Genomic DNA, 17,654 nt, shown 5'->3' with positions numbered 1-17,654 from the left:
CTCCTCCCAGAGCACCATCAGGAAGGGGAGGGGGTGGGAAGATGGGTGGGGAGACAGATGGAAGTATGGGGAAAGCTGTGGTGAGGCAGATTTCCCATTCATCTATGCACAAATCACAAAGCTGAGCATGGAATTGTTTACAAAAATGCTCAAATGACTAGGAATGAGAAGTAAAATATGTGAGACCTCACCTCCCTATCTATTTTCCATCCTTCTCTCAATCCTTTCCTTCTGCAGCCTCCAATAGCCAGGAGGCATCCCTTCAGAAGCACCTGTTGTGCCAGGGTACATGCCTGCTTCTGTGGGCCTCCTCAAAGAGCATCTCCAAGAGCCTCAATGTCTCCAAAAGCCAATCACTAAAGTAGCATGTGTCCTTTCTCATGAGAATTATAAACAGGCAGGGATGAACTGGGTGGGATGGTGGTACACATGGCCTTTCAGTCCTGACTCCATTGGCTCATGGCTGGGGCAGGGGAAAAGCAACCCAGGATGCACAAATGCAACACGCAGTATCACTCTTTATTGTGATAATAAACAGCCATATTCAGTGGGAAAAAATACATTGGATAGTTATGTTACCTGGCCTACAAGTTAACTTTGGCTTCTTGATTAGCCAGGCTGCCAACCTCAGCCATGGGCATGGCCCTAAGTTAGTGACAGAGACACAATAATTTGGATTAAAATGAAAATGACATTCAAAGGCTCCTTTCAGGGCATCTGTTTGAAGGCCTCCTCTGGAATCTTGACTTGGAAGGAAGGAAGGAGTTGGGATGTTAGAAGAACCAGGTGCCCTGAATTCCAGTGCCATCCCCATTCCCAGGCCAATACCTTCCCAAAGGTTCAGAGACATCCATTTTTCACCCAATTGATCCCCGCACCTCACCTTCAGCACAGTGAAGACCTGACCACCTCTGGTTAGTCCTCCTTCTTGTCTTCAAGGCACCTGAAAAATAGGCAATCTCTACGACTTCACAGGACATGCACACTGGTCACAAAATGCCGCCTCTTAATGCACCTCTTACACTGGGACACACAAGCCAGAATGAACACCATTGTAATGATGAATAAAGACCTTGTGAAAACTAAAATATCTGTGACTAACATTCATGCTCATCAGAATTCAAAGCAGAAAATCAGGAGTGTTCAGAAGAATGAAGAATTTTAACACATAATGATATCAAAGATGCTCAAAAAAATAACAAACTGAAATTCAAAAATAAAAATGTTCCACTCACTTTTAAATTCAGGTATATATTATAGTATTTGCCATCTTAAAGTGTATAATTCAGTGGTTTTCTACTATATTTACAAGATTGTACAATTATCCAATGTCAAAACATTTTCATCATCTTAACAAAACCAAACACAACTCCTTACCTGTTGGCAGTCACTCCTCATTTCTACTTTTCTCCAGACCTGGGTAACCTTATTCTGCTTTGTGTCCTTATGGATCTGTTCATTTGGGGATTTTTTATAAATGGACTGATATGATAATTGTAGTCTATCATGACTGGCTATTTCACTTAAGCATAATATTTTCAAGGTTCAACCATGTTATAGAGTATATTATAATTTAATTCTATTTTATTGCTTAATAATATCTCATTATATATATGTGTGTGTGCCTGTGTGTGTGTGTGTGTGTGTGTGTGTGTGTGTGTGTATCTCACGTTTATCCATTCATAAACTGATGAACATTTGGGTTGTTTCCACTTTGGGGCTATTACTGATAATGTTGCTATGAACATTTGTGTACAAGTTTTCATGTGAACCTAAGTGTTCATCTGTCTTGGTATAATTGTTTGTTTATATGGCAACCCCATGTTTAACCTTGTGAGGAACTGCCAACCCACACAAGCTTACAATTTTCCATTCTCATTAGCCATGTAGGAAGGTTCCAATTAATCCATATCTTTGCCAACACTTGTTATTTCCATTTAAAAAAAAATCACAATCATTCTGGTGTGAATCAAGTGGTAACTCAGTTTATTTCTGATTTGCATTTCCCAGATGACTAATGATGCTTAGTATATTTCCAAGTACTTTTTATGTATTTGTGTGTCTTTTTTTTGACAAATGGCTATTTAGATCTCTACCCATATTAATTGGGTTACATGTCTTTTTATTATTGTATTTGAAGAGTTTTTTAAATAGATTCTGGATACGGGTCCCTTATCAGACACAAAATATACAAATACTTTCTCTTATTTTTGGATTGCATTTTCACTTTATAGTGACCTTTAATGCAAAAAAAAGTTAGAAATTCTGATGAAGTCCACTAAATTTTTCCTTTTTTGCCTGCACTTTTGCTGTCATATGTCAGGTATCATTGTCTGAGTGAACATTTCAAAGATTTACTCCTGTGATTTCTTCTAAAAAATTTAATGTTTTTGCTTTAACATTTAGGGTTTTGACCCCCTTTTGATTTGCTTTTGTTTCTGGCATGAGAGTGTGGAACAAAGTCATTTGTAAGTGGATACCCAGTTGTTCCTAAACCAATTTTTATACAGGTTATTCTTTACCTCATAACTATTTTGGCACTCTGGTTGAAAAACAACTGACCATAATGGTTGTTTTTTGTACTTGGACCCTTATTTTATTCTATTCATATACATATCTATTCTTAGGCCTATACTATCCAGTACAAATTGATTACTCTAAGTTTACAGCAACTTTTTAGTGAGTCCTCCAACTTTGTTCTTTTTCAAAATTATTTTACTATTTTAGGTTTCTTGTATTTTCTTGTGAATTTTAGGATTAATTTGTAAATTTCTACAAAGAAGGAAGCTAAATTTTGATATAGGTTGCATTTACACTGAATATGCAATATAAATTTGGGAAGTATTGCCATCTGAACAATATTAAGTCTTCCAGTCCAGGAACATCCATTTATTTAAGTCTTTAATTCATTTCTACCATGTTTTGTTGATTTCAGAGTACATGTTTTACACTTTTTGTTAAATATATTCCTAAATGTGTTACTTTTTTATACTTGGGATTGAACCCAGAGGTGCTTAACAACTGAGATAAATCCTCAGTCCTTTTTATTTTGAGACAAGGTCTCACTTAATTTGCTGAGGCTGGTCTCAAACTCACAATCCTCCTGCCTCACCCTCCTGAAGGCTGGGATTACAGGCATGTGCCACCATGCCTGGACTAATATGCTACTTTTTGTTGCTATTGGAAATTGAATTTTTTTCTTTATTTTCTGATTGTTCATTACTAGTATATGGCGATATGGTTGAGTTTTGTATATTGATTGTATAACCCGAAACAATGCTAACCTTAACCTTACATATTAATTTTGTTTTCAGTGGTTTCCTTAGAATTTGATATATATGAGATCATGCTATTTGATTTAAACATTGCATTGTTTTAAGTTACTTACATTATCACAATAAAATCAATATATATTTTTCCATGAGCCCATCTTTGGAAGCAAAACATAACAAAAATTATTTTTACAAATTAAATGAAAATTTCCATTAGTAAATTCCCACTTCTTCCAACTCAAATCTATCCCCAGAGACTCCCAGCACTCACTTCTGAGTGCACTTGAGATTCTGCTCCTCAGACTGGGTGGAGAAAGGCTGTGCTGTTCCCTGCTGCTCTTGGTCAGGCACATAGCTGGAGGAAGGTGGGAGCATGGGAATGGAGAAGGCACTCTGGGTCTCTTTGGGGCTGGCATTCCTCACAATCATCTCATCATTCACGATGCACAGACTAGAGGAAAGGTGAGTCCTAAGATAATTAGACAAATGGACAACCGCACCCTCACAATGGTGATCCTGTTTCCACTGCTACTTAGCAACCAGATTCCTTTCAAACCCCTACACTGCCCACCCCCTAGCTCCCTTGGCTGGTGCCCTTTCTTTACCCCTGCCACAGAGCCTACTTTGGAGAGATTGTCTACTTCCTTCATTAGATTGTAGATTTAACTCCAATCCATTTACCCTTTATTTAAAAGTGGGCCCTCTTCCCCATTTACAGAGGAAGTCAACTAGCCACAGAAAAGTCTTATAATTTGACAAAGGTCACACAGCTAAGTAATAAGTATGGGGTAAAGAAGAGAATTTATTCTGACTGTAGATTCTATGCTCTTAACTACCATTCTAGACTTCCCCTTGAATCTATCTGTTGGCTTTCCCCAGTGTTGAGAAGATCCCAGGACTACATTAATCACACCATTGGATGGAAGCTTGGATGGTGTTACCACTGCCATCCACAACGTAGTGCTTACCTGGAATTGGTGCCAGAAGTTAAGATGAAGGTCCGGGTGAAGGCACGAACAGAACCCTGAGACTTTCCTTCCACTTCAATGACAATAAACAATGATACCCCCTTAGACCTGCATATTCATGTTTACATACTCACAGTGTTCCCCAGTAAGGGGATACTCTTGATACTCTTGTGCACCCTGAAGGAAGCCAGACTCTAAACACTTTTTACTGGGAATCAGGAGATTTCAGGGTCTGAGGCAGTTACAGTAGAAATAAATCAACTCCTACTGAAAAGACCCCCTAACATGAATTCCTTGAAAAACACAAGCTCGCTTGATTCATTTTTCACAGCTTCCCCAGATGGGTATTCTTACCCAATTTTTCTTTGTTCTATTTTTTAAAAATTGTAGTTGTAGGTGGAAAGCATGCATTTATTTTATTTTATTTTTATTTTTAAGTGGTGCTAAGGATCAAACCCAGTGCCTCACAAGTGCTAGGTAAGTGCTCTACCACTGAGCTACAGCCCCAGCCCCCATTTTTCAAACGAGGAAAATGAAGGGTTAAGTAACAGGCTAGAGTTAACACATTAAGAACCTGGAATGAGAGCCATCAAACTCCACAGCCTGTGTTCCTAATGCCTGAGTTGTGCAGGGAAGACAGGCATGGATGTAGAACAGATCAGTATCTTTCATGGGAAAAATAGGTTGAGAAAACAAAAAGTGAGTAATGAGGGAAGGGAAAAGAAAGGAAGGAATGAGGCTGGGGATAGAACTCAATGGTAAAGTACTTGCCTAGCATGTGTGAGGCCCTGGGTCTGGTCCCCAATAGCAGGAGGGAAAAAAAGAAGGGAACAAAAAGCAAAAGAAAAGAAGGAAAAGGAAGTAGGCTCAGAGAATCCTGGGAGGGAAACCAGTCAGGAGAAGGGAGTCATGGGGTGAGAGACACTTTAGATACTCACCCTCCTTGAACAACCCATTGACAGAAAAACAGAGCATCATTTCCTGAAAGGGAAGAACAAAACTCTAGGGCTTTCATGATTCTTTGGAAATATACTATTTACATCGAGAATTCTACGCTTGCCTGAGGGAGGAAGTAGGTACTCACGGTTTGGACGCATAGGTCTACCACATAGGAGTTAAAGTCATGCTGAGTTTTTGGCAATATACTGATGCAGTTTACAATGTCATATTTTGTGTGCTTCAGCAGCTGCATACGCAGAACTGTATGGGGAAAAAGCAAAGATGGGGACTGCCATACCCTTGCCCCTATGGTTAGTTATTGAGTCCTTCATATCATTTTCTCATGCCAAGTTTCTCTAATCACAGACTTACACGGGTCCTTGTGCTTCTTTATATTTCTATTATCCTTGAAATACTCTTCCAAGCTGTTCCTAAAGAAAAAGAGGAATAGAAGGTGGTGGTCCAACCACTACAGGTATTTCCAGGAGAGAGCTAAATGGTGCCAGACCAGAGTCTGAATTGCAATACTCACGGGTCTGGGTCCTCAGGGTTGAAGGGAATGGTCAAGGAGAAGCAGGCCTCATCGTGGTAAGCATCAAGGAGGCCCTGTCTATCTCCATAGTCATAGATGAGGTAATACCTGTGGAGAAGCAAAGAGGACAGGCTATCTCTGTGGTCTAGCCCCCAAATGATAGCTCAAAACTCTATGAGCAGACCTGTACTAAGTTAGCCCAGCCTGTCCCGGCCCTCCCCTTCCTCAAGATTCCAGGAAAACTTACTGAAGTAGGAATTGCAATAGTAGACTCTTCAGGTTATCAGATCCTTTATAGCTTTCCTGAAATGAAGACACCTTGAAACTCTGTGATTGACAAAACCTCCTTTCAACACCTCAAATCTTGATGATCCCTCCTCACCTTACAAGGTCTTATTATTTCAGGTGCTTCGCTGTCAATTACGATTGATACTGGTAAATCCTGGCCATCCTTGAGAAGGGAAGAGGAAGTCAGCAGTGCAGCTCAGGGTGGTGGCACTGCATGGCCAAGGAGATGAATAGACTCAAGGGGGAACAAGGGCCAGAGGCCAGGTATACAATGGCCCTGGAAATTCCATGGGTGGGACTGCACTGGGTGTCTGCATCATGAGCTCCTGGGAGACTCGACCTTTACATGCATCCCGTGGGTGGGTGTGCGTGTGCATGCACGTGTGTTCTTCCCGGGGAAAATGTCCACGCCAGGGAGGATCCATGTCCTCTAACATGGAGGATTACGTAGTGCACACGTAATCTAGGCGAGACCCACAAGGCTTGGGGGCAGTGGGGGTCGCGTAAGTGAGGAAGAGGGGAGGAGAACAGAGGTAAGCACTTACCAGGCGTAGCAACTTGGGAAAACAATCCTGGATGGCGCTGTGCAAATGAAAAATCTAATGAAGTGATGTGACAGTTGGTTGTGCAGACTCTCTCCCTGTTGCTCTCCTCCCTCTCCTTCCCCTGGGTAGCTCCTGCCTACACTGCCTGACCCCCTTGTCCAGGGCCCACGGAAGGCTCTGCAGGGAGCAGGGGACAGGGTGGGGGCCCGGGGCTCTGCTACCATGCTGGGTGTCCAGCATTCTATGGGGCACGGCCTGGCCTGACCAAGACCAGGTCATCCCCTGCCCCCCAGGACAGGATGCTGGGGCGGGGTGGGGGTTTGGTGAGTGAGGCAGGGAGGGGAAGGCAGGGGTATGGCGACTGAAAGGGAGTCAGGGCAGGGGCGGGAGAGATGGGGAAAGAGGAATCAAAGCAGAGGGAAGGGGAAGATGCTCTACCCTGGTGCGGGAGGTCAAGGCGGCAGTGAGAAGAAACCGGCTCCCCCACCGCAGCCCACTCCTTCACCTGCCCCTGGTGGCCCTGGGGCCTGCCCGAGGCAGGAATGAAAACATGCACCTGCTGGGCTGGGGCCTTTGCCTCCTGTGTGAGCCCAGAGCTGGGTAGATATGGGAAAAGGAGCCGCCACCGGGGCAAGAGTCATTCTCAGAACCAGGAGTGAAGGGTCAGGCCCCAGCTCAGCAAGGGAGGGAGGGTCTGTGGTCCCCTCTCATGGTCACCAGGTTCCCTCCTGATGGTCCCTGTGCACCTGTGCCTGTCTGAGTCGGTGCCTTGCCCGAGGAACCATCTTGACTTGGGCTACCCAGGTTCCTCTGAGGGCCCAGGTAGGATGATGTGATGTGGAGCGAGGGAGGGAGCCGCAGTGTCCCCGAGAGGCCTGCCCTCCTGCCGCTGCTGCCGCCGCCTCCCCCGCCCATCCTCCTCCTCCTCTTCTGCCCTCTGCCTTCCCCTCCTGTCTTGGGAAGCCCTCTGCTCACTGGCAGTGGCCCACTTCTGGCTCCTTGACTCAGGGACCCACATTTCTCCCCAAGGAGAAGACAGTTCCCACCAGTGGCCTAGAGGATCAGATGTCATGATGGTAGCCACCCAGGGCCTCAGTCCTCAGCACGGGGCATGAAAATCTCCACGTCAGCCTGGGACAGGTGGGGGGACTCTTTGGAGAAAGGCAAGAAGGGCCACTCCTAGGCGAGGGGAGGGAAGCCCAGCCCCATCTTGGGAGGGCTTGCTGGAGGAGGCCAGTGCAGAGGGGCAGGAAACACAGTGCAGTCCAGGAGAAAACGGGGAGCAGATCGGAGGAAGGAAAGCAGACCTGTAGGCAAAGCTGAGGGACACAGACAGAGGAGAGGGCGCGGCCTGTGGTCCTTCCAGAGGACCAGGGCTGCATCCTCCTGCAGACGGGGACATCAGGGGCAGCTCAGGCCCCCGGGGGAAACAGGTACCCTGGAAGGATGACGGGCATCATCAGGCATTATCTACCTTACATAGGCAGACTGGTCTGGGAAGGCACTGCACAAGGGGTTCCCTTCCAGCCACAGCTCTTCCAGCTTCAGCCCTTTCAGCTTGTCCAACTCCGTGGAGGTCCTCAGCTGAGAAAGATGGGGAGGGAACCAAGTAAAGAGACCCTGGGAGAGAGGGACACCTGGGACCCTGCACCCCAGCCCCTGGGACCTTCACCCACACCCACAGCTGCCTTTGTCTGCCTCTTGCCATCACCCTGCTGTGTGCTACCAGCCGCCCTCAACCCACATTTCATCTGGCTCTCTTCTCACCTCATTTTTAGATAGATTCAGTATCTTGACTTGGGGGGCTTTCTCTACAATGTCAGACAGTCCATCCAGCCAGTATAGTTTGTTGTTGCACAAGTTCAAGGACAACAGCTTTTGGGAAGGAATGGTTAGACTGATGATTACTATCAAGATTCTGGAATATAAATCTACTATGCCATCCCTTCAATCTCTTTACCTAAATACCAGTCCTCAGTCTATGTTCTCACCTCAGGGAAATTCCTTTCAATGATCTGCAGGGTGGCAGCCATACACTGTCTTCGGTTTAGTATCATGTCAATGTCATGATCTCTTAAGTCTTCAGGAAGCCAAGAGAAGGGAATCAGAAAACTCATAGGGGCCTGTGTGGAGCAGCAGTAGCATGAACTGCTCCCCTATTTTTCATGTCTATGTCCCCCTGCCAGGTAGACCCCTCTGCCCTCACCTGCCCTAGGATTACTTTTGTCAGTCATACCTTGGTCAAAGCGGAGCTTCTGGAGGTCAAGAGCTTGCTGGGAGACATCATATCGTTTGTTCATGGTCAGCTGCAGAGACAGATGGAGAAAGTGGCTCTGAGGCTATGGGGGCTGATGGTGACAGGGTGGTGGTAGAAGATGTGGGTCAGGAAAGTTTTCACACAATGTGCCTTAGGTCTATATTACCATTAGCTTCTCCATTTTTTCTGGTGTGAACTTATTCTGCAAAGTATTTGGTTCAGCACAAGGATTGACAAAGATCGATATCTGTGGGAATGAGAGGCAGGGTAAGCTCCAGGGCCTCTAATCCCAAAGGTAACCAGCCCCTGTCCAGTCTCCTCCCCAACCCCAACAGAACTAAGGAAAGTTCTCAGCCCACACCTTTTGATTTTCCTCATCACAAATCTTATTGTTGACATCCTTCAGTGCAGAGGCAATACTAGAATCCTGGACAAAGAACTGGGCCCGATTTCTGATGTAGTGGAACTACAGGGAGTAAAGGCAGAAGCAATGATGTCAGATGCCAATGGTCCCTGCTGAGCCAGACCTCTTCCCCTCCCCTGTGCCCATCAGCTGGCTTCACCATACTCTCTTACATCAATTGGTGTGAAGGGGACACTGCAATGGCTCTGGACTGAATTCATGAGCCAAGTCTTATTATACTTCACCCCATAAGGAATCTAAAGGTAAAAGAAGGGATGAGAGAGAAGAAAGACAACATGGAATTAAAGACAGCTGTCAGACCCAATCAGGTGTTTTTTCTACTGACTTCTAGCTGGGTTAGGCACAATGCCACACATCTGTAATCCCAGCAGCTCAGGAGGCTGTGGCAGGAGGAGCCCAGGTTTGAAGCCAGCTTCAGCAATTTAGCAAGGCTGTAAGCAACCTATTGAGACTCTGCCTCAAAATAAAAAAAAAATAAAAGGGCTGAGGATATGACTCAGTGGCTAAGTGCCCCTGGGTTCAGTCCCTGGTACCCCCCCCAAAAAAAAAGTTCTAGCTGGACACAGTAGCATATGCCTACGATCCTAGCAGCTCAGGAGGCTGAGGCAGGAGGATCAGAAAGTTGAGGTCAGCCTCAGGAATTTAGTGAGACCCTAAGCAACTCAGTGAGACTTTGTCTTAAAATAAAAAATAAAAGCCAGGCGTGGTAGTGCTGTAATCCCAGCAGCTAGGGAGGCTGAGGTAGGAGGATCCAGAGTTCAAAGCCAGTGTTAGCAAAAGCGAGGTACTAAGCAACTCAGTGAGACTCTGTCTCTAAATAAAATACAAAATAGGGCTGGGGATGTTGCTCAGTGGTCAAGTGCCCCTGAGTTCAATCCCTTGTACCTAAATAAATAAGTAAATAAATAGAAAAATTTAAAAAAGGACTGGGGATGTATCTCAGTAGTAAAGTGACTCTGCGTTAAATCCCTAGTAACCCCCTCAAGAAAAAAAAAAGTCTTCTAATGCTGAAACAATTGGCGTGATACATTTTTTGGTTTTCTATCTTTTTGTTTTGGTTGCGATACATGGATTACTTAATTGTATTTTCTCTGTGTTATAAAATTGACCTTCCAAATAATAAAATTTAGTTTTTCAAAATGGCCTTAATTTATAATATTCCCTCTGACAAATATTTCATAGACACAATCCTACAAAGTAAGGCATCTGGTGGGAATGTATTCCATCTTCCTGGCAGTAGTCCACCTTTGCTTTTAGACAATCTCCCATGCCCTTTCTGAAGTTAGGCTGCTCCCTTTTGATTCATTTTCTGAACCTGTCCTTAGATGGGATCAACCCAATTCCCTCTGACCTACCTCTCCTGTACCTTACCTACATATTAGCAAGACACTCACTGTGATCTTGAACCAGTTCCCCACAGCTTTGTCCTGTGTGTTCCTTTTCATTTCTTTTTCTGGAGGAATTTTATCTTGGCACTCCTTAAGCCATTTTATATTCCCATTTTTGACTTGGAAGGTAGAGGACTTACTGGGGGAAATCAACAGAAGAAGGTACCCATAAATGTATAGAAATGCAACTTAAAAAGTAAAAAGATTGAAATTTTAAAAATGCATAGAAATGCTACAAATTCTCTTATAAAATCTCAACTCATTGATTACATGACTTATCATTATGACTGCTCTATATTCTACTTTTATCACTCTTCACTTTTTCAGTGAGAGAAGAAAAAGATAACAGAGAATGAAAGAGTTGCACAGTTCTATGGATTGCTAAATGAAAAGCAGGTTGCCTGGTAACTTACTGTCTTACTTCAGGGTCCTCATGGACACCCACCATCTGCCTATTTCCATCATCCTTCTGGAGGTTGGAAGGTGGAAGCTCTTTTTTATCGTCTTCATCATGAAAGTTTCCCTTGTCAGAATTCCCTTGCAAAGAATTCTCATCTTTCTCCTTTCCTTGCAGAGAGCTTTCATCATCATTGTATTCTGAAATTGGGAACAAAAATACAAGTTTAAAGACACATAAATGGTCCACTTACCATACACTACATCAAGGGCTAACAGTGTGGTAGGGCAAGCAAAATGTCAGTCTACTCCAAGGACCAATCACACAAACCCCCAAAATAAACTCCTCCGTCTGTTCAGAAATGAAACCCTTTTCTCACTGGTGGTACATTCAGGGGAGGAATCTTGGAAGAGGAAGAAATTAATGCTGAAACTTTAAAATGTGGAGCAGTATTTATAAAGAACTGAAGGTATAAGAATTCATGGGCTGGAATGAACATCAGCCATATACCAGGAAGACATCCAAATATTATCTTCTCTGATGTTTTTGTAACCCAACAACCCTGATAAAAACCTCATAGATAATCTCTCTCACACATCTGAAATCTAATCAGCCATCAAACTGATTGCATTAATAATCAGCAGCTGGGTACGGTGGTGCATGCCTGTAATCCCAGCAACAGAAGGATTGTGAGTTCAAAGCCAGCCTCAGCAACTTATCAAGGCCCTAAGCAATTTAGCAAGACCTTGTCTCCAAGTTAAAAAAAAAAAAAAAAAAAAAAAAAAAAGGTTGGGGATGTGGCTCAGTGGTTAAGCCAACAACATCAAAAATCACAAAAAAAAAAAAAAAAAAAATCCCTAACATCATACTAAAGAATGAGAGGTTTTCCTCCAACATTAGAAACAATACAAAGATACCAGCTTTGACCACATCAATTAAAATCTATACTGGAAATTCTAGCCAGACGATTAGGCAAGAATGGATTAAATGCATAGAAATTGGAAAGACATAAAACCATTTTTATTCACTGATAACATGATCTAATCTATTAAGGATCCACAAGAACCAGCAGTGGTGGCGTGCTGGGATTACGCCTGTAATCCCAGTGGCTCAGGAGGCTGACTCATAAGGATCATGAGTTCAAAGCCAGCCTCAGCAATTTAGTGAGACCCTAAGCAACTCAGTGAGACCCTGTTTCTAAATAAAATACAAAATAGGGCTGGGGATGTGGCTCAGTGGTCCAGTGGCCCTGAGTTCAATCCCAGGTACCTCTCCCCCCCAAAAAAATCAGCAAGTTGATCTCCTTTTCCAGTACAAGTTTTAATGAAAGGATGGGCTAGTGTGACAACTCCCTAAACTCTCTATGTGCCTGCTGCTTTCCCCTCAATAATACTTTGTTTGAAATACCTGGGGAGAGCTTTCATTTTGTTCAGATTGAAAATGCCTTTCAGTTCAGGAGGCAATATTTCAAACCCTATTCTTCTATAACAATGAAATAATGTATGATAGGAAGTTACATGAAATGATAGTTGTCAACTATAATTTCCAGATGTTTAAATATTTTTCTATGGCAAGATGATACACTGCTTATGATTTCAGTTCTTTTAAATTTCTAGAGGTTGGTTTGATGGTCTATGAGTTGGTCTGTCTTTGCAAATGTTATAAGACACTTGAAGTGTACTCTTATTGCTGAGCAAAATGTTCTGTATTTGTCATGTAGATCTGGTTATTGTCTTAATTATATTATTCAGATTGTCTATATTCCTGTAGATTTCATGTGTAACAATTCTATCAATTTCTGAGAGTAAGATGCCAACGGCCCAAAATATAAACTGTCATTTCTCCTTTTAGCTCTGTAAGTTTTTGTCTCATATATTTTGAGGTTCTGTTGTTTGGGTAGTGTAATAGTCAGCTTTGCATTACTGTAACAAAATACCTGAGGTAAATGAAATTTTAAGGAAGAAAGTTTTATTTTGGCTCATACTTTCAGAGGTTTCAGTCCATGATCACTTGGCCATGTTTCTTTGGGTCTGTGGTGGCACAGTACATTATGGGCAAGCACATGGTGGAGGAGCTTTTCAACACATGGCAGCCAGGAAGCAAAGAAAGAAACAGGAAGGAGTCAGGGTTCTGCTCTTCAAGGATATGACCCTAGTGCTAACTTCCAGTAGGCTCCACCTCTTAAAGGTTCTGTCACCTCCCAATAGTGTCATCTGCTGAGGACTAAGCCTTTAAAAACACATGGGACTCTGGAGGATCCTTATGCAATTCATACCAAGTGTGTACACACTTAGGATTCTTAGGTCTTCCTGGTGGACTAATTCTTTTATTATTATGCAATACCTTCTTTGTCTCTACTAATTTTTTTTAATTTAACTCCAAAGACTACTTTATCTGATATTGCAGCTTCAGGTATACATGTAAATTGTTTTGCTTGTATATCTGATCATATGCAATCCGAGAAATTTCCTTTTATGTCATGTACACTCTCTTCCAACACACTTCACTATGTGGTTTAAGACCCAGAAGTTTAATTTCCGTCTACAAAAAGATAGCACCAATTGTTTCCCATGGCTGTATTCACTAAAGGCATTTTATTTTTGTCACATTCAACTGAAACAATGTTCCAGTAGATGGTAATAACAGTGTTTTTTGTTTTTTTTTTTTGGAGATAGGGTTTAACACAATTAGATTGTTAGAAACCAGCTTCCTTTTGACCTCTAAATGTAAAGTTCTCTAAGTTTGTATTTTATACATATTATATATTAATTGTTCCATGTTGTCTCAGGACACACTTATGAGTAATAGTTCATTGACCTGCAGTTAGAGAAGTCCTGTTATTCACAACCTTTGGAACTTTCCCTGTGTGGAGGAAGGCATTGGAAATGAAATTAAATGTGGGTAGAACATTTGATCTATACATTTCACTTGCTCAGCCTCAAAAGTGTGGAAATGGCCTGGAGCATGCTTTTTCTCACACTCTATCTCCAACTGATCAGAAAATTCTCTTAGCTGTACTTCAAAATAAACCCAGAGTGTAGCCACTTCTGTCCTCCATTGCTACCGCCTTGGCTAGGTCACCAACACCTATCTCCTAAATTAGACTGCTTTCAAAATGGTACTCCTGCTTTTACACTTGATCCCTTACCATCTACATTCCACACAGCAGGCAGAGTGATTTTTTTAACAGCACAAGGCAAATTTTATCATTCTTTGGCTCAGAATCCTGTTATGGGGTTAAAATCCATCAATGTGTTGCAAAGCTAGGAGTATTTAAGGACATCCCAACACAATAACGAAAAGGAACCTTAGTGGAGACATCTATAGAATGCAAGGAAAACAACTTATATGAAAATTTGAAAACAAAGGGGAAGAGTCAAATATTTATTCTGCCTTTGCTATAAAAGCTATAAAGATAGACAAAAATGTTGATGAGTTTCTCTTTATAAGAACATTTCAGCTAATACATAAAGAAAACAAGGTAGAATTTTACTATGATCATTTAAAAACTTCTAATTAAAAGATCTGTGTAACTGCCATCAATAACAGGTGAAAATCGCATCAGAAAATAGGAAATAACCAAACATCACATGCTTTGTTATATAGGGCACGATCTATGAAGTATTTTCTCCCCCAAATTTAAACCTGCATGTTACTAAGCTTCAGCAGCAATTTAGGTATCATCATCATGGTACTGCACAGAATCAAATGCATGAAAATGATTCCATTTTCACAAATAAATTGAAAGACAAAGACAGAAGGATGATATAAAATATATTTAGTATTGTATTCTTGCATGCTATTGGATACATTATGCATATATATTTTCAAAATGAAATCATACAGTAATATGACTTACTGTTTTCATTTAACTTTTTTATATATTACATGTTCACAAATAATATTTAATTGAGTTTTATCATTTACTAAATTAATATGCTTTTCCTTTAAAGATACTGTGGAAATTAAAGCTAAAATCACTTGTTTGCCAGAGCAAGAACTAAGGGTTGACTAACAGTAACCTGGAATCTCAGGAAAGGATAAATATTAATCCAAAATACATACTTTTCCAAATGTCTAAATAACAATTTGACATTAATATAATATATGTTAGATTATTATTTTAGTTAAAATTTTAGCCAGGTGCGGTGGCACATGCCTGTAATCCCAGCAACTCAGGAGACTGAGTCAGGAAGATTGAAAGCCAGCCTCAGTACTCTAGGGAGGCTCTAAGCAACTTAGCAAAACCCTGTCTCAAAATAAAAAGGGGCTGGGGATATGACTAAGTGTTTAAGTGCCCCTGGGGTCAATTTCTGGTACCAAATAATAATAATAATGGTTTCAAACTTTACAAATAAAATTTCAAAGTTTAATAAATCTTTCCAAGTGTTTGTTACTATGAGCAATGCTACTAAGCCCAGGATTATACACACATTCTCTGCACACATTCACAGGTTTTCATGTAATACTTATTTAATTGTATTACTTAAATCAAAACATGCTTTCCATTTTGAGACTTTTTTATAACACTTAAAAAATATATCATACTTATGTGATAATCAGGAGTGAGTGAATGATCCTATATCTTCAGTGTGTTAATGATTTAAAAGTTCATATAACTTGGAACAATTGTCATTTTTCAAATTCATCTTTTTGAAAAATATCTCTACTGAATACACACATATATATACATACATATATAACACATATACACTCAATAGAAGCAATATTTTTATGTTTATATATAAGTCTGGAGGACTGTAGGGTGAGGAGGATTCATTATCTATTGTTAGGTGGGTGACTAGGATCTACTGTTATGCAGGTGACTGAAATCTCAGAATGGTTGAAGGCTGGAAGAAATGAGTGCCTCATTCCAAGAGGCAAATAGTCAAGGACAGGGGCATAAATGAGAATGAACAATGGCAATACAATTAATGAGGAAAAAAAATCTGTAGTACTGAATCTATGCTAGCCAAATATGTCCATCTGGAAAGTTCCATAGAAGGTATATTACATCTGTTCTCCATTTAGAAGACACAATGAATATAGCAAAAATATAACAATTCAGATAATAAAGGGCTATACCAAACTAAGCATTTGAAAAAATAAATTTAGTTTTGCTTCCAGAACAAAACACTAGCTAAGTTGGATCAAATGTCCAGTTGAATACATCTAGAAAAGTAGAAAAATCATTTGAAATAAAAATTTATTTACATGTGGAGGGAATAGTGGAGGTAAAGGAGATGTACTGGGGAAAAACAACTGACCAAATTATACTGATATATTTTGTGGATGTACAAATATGCAACAATGAATCCCACTATTATGCATAATTATAATGCATCAATAAAAAATGGAAAAAATGGGGCAAAGATGGGACGGGAGAAACTTCAAAGTTAATCTCAACAGTTGAGGCTGCTTTTATTTCTAGCAGCTGGTAATTTTTCCTGAGGAGGCTTGTAAAGTGCTAAAATGCTGTGGACTCATGCCAAATTTCCACAGTCATGGGACTAAGAGCATAAATATGAATTTGGACCTGCCCAGGAGAAGACCCTGGCAAACCATTCTGGCTTAAACAGGGACCTTTAAGAACTAACGTCTTAAAAGTAAATTGGGGGGGCTGGGGTTGTGGCTCAGTGGTAGAGCACTTGCCTAGCTAGCATGTGTGAGGCACTGGGTTCAATTCTCAGCACCACGTACAAATAAATAAACGAATAAAGGTTCATCAACATCTAATAAGATATTTTTAAAAAAAAGTAAATTGGGATTAGACCAGCCCTTCAAGGGACAGAAATCCTGATTAATCATCTCAATTACCAATGACATTAAAGTGATTTTTTCAAATATTCTTAGTGGTGCATTAAAATTAGACATAATACTGGGATTCAGAATGCTGTATTTGTACACGCACATAATTTGATCAATCTCATTTCCCAGTACCTTCCGTTTCCCGCCCCTCTTCCCTCCCCCATCTTCTTGTTCTACTCTACAGATCTCTCTTCTATTTTAATTTTAATTAGTACATTATAATTACATATACATATGGGGATTTAAGAAAACAACCTTGATTGTTAAGGAATAAATGTTCAACCTCCTTAGCTGTCAAGATTTTTGTTTGTTTGTTTGTGTGTGTGTTGCTTTTTTTAAGAAATATTTTCAGTCCCAGCGACTGCCCTATCCGCCCGCCCTCTGAGTGCCGGTAGCCACAGAAGCAAAGGCACAGCAAACTAGGTCTAGTGCAGCGCCACTCACGTGGGCCTGGGACGCAGGCTTCCAGGGACCGCGGCATCTCTTGCTGGCTGATTGCAAAGCTTGATCAGGTCCCCCCTCCCCCCAAACGCCTCCAACCCCAACCCCCAACTCCCAGCCGCACCAGCAGAGGTGGAGGTTGCGGCAAGGGCGGGGAGGTTTTGTTACACTTTAGGAGATTTACAAGAAAAATAAATTTCTTCTCCGGAAAAAGATAAATTCATTCTAGGATCAAAAAAAATCTACAGTTAATCATATCATAATTTCCTGAAAAACATTGTGCAAAAGAGATAAGATGGCATGATTGAAATTAGAAAATAAAAACTAAGCAAAATTGAGATAATTTAGATGACACAATTTTCAATAATATAAAAGATTTAAAAATTCAGCCAAGA

General features: G+C 41.3%; 1 protein-coding gene across 1 annotated transcript; it reads right to left on the bottom strand.

The window, feature by feature from the left end:
* Window positions 1-590: 590 nt before the first annotated feature.
* LOC306651088 (nuclear RNA export factor 2-like) lies at window positions 591-17,299 on the bottom strand (the record flags this gene model as incomplete). The annotated part of the gene is made up of 20 exons (XM_079123613.1): window positions 591-746; window positions 879-943; window positions 3,544-3,723; window positions 4,241-4,313; window positions 5,179-5,221; window positions 5,325-5,440; window positions 5,552-5,610; window positions 5,712-5,819; window positions 5,959-6,014; window positions 6,094-6,162; window positions 6,545-6,581; window positions 8,019-8,128; window positions 8,312-8,419; window positions 8,536-8,624; window positions 8,781-8,850; window positions 8,968-9,048; window positions 9,163-9,267; window positions 10,620-10,752; window positions 11,027-11,210; window positions 17,263-17,299. The coding sequence occupies 19 exons, from the start codon at window positions 17,297-17,299 to the stop codon at window positions 916-918; spliced, it is 1,686 nt and encodes a 561-aa protein (XP_078979739.1). The 3' UTR covers window positions 591-746; window positions 879-915.
* Window positions 17,300-17,654: the final 355 nt, after the last annotated feature.

Source organism: Sciurus vulgaris (assembly GCF_902686455.1).
Source record: "Sciurus vulgaris genome assembly, chromosome: X".
Lineage (NCBI taxonomy): Eukaryota > Metazoa > Chordata > Mammalia > Rodentia > Sciuridae > Sciurus > Sciurus vulgaris.
The sequence above is the reverse complement of the archived record's forward strand: the minus strand, read 5'-3'. Positions and strand labels throughout refer to the sequence as shown.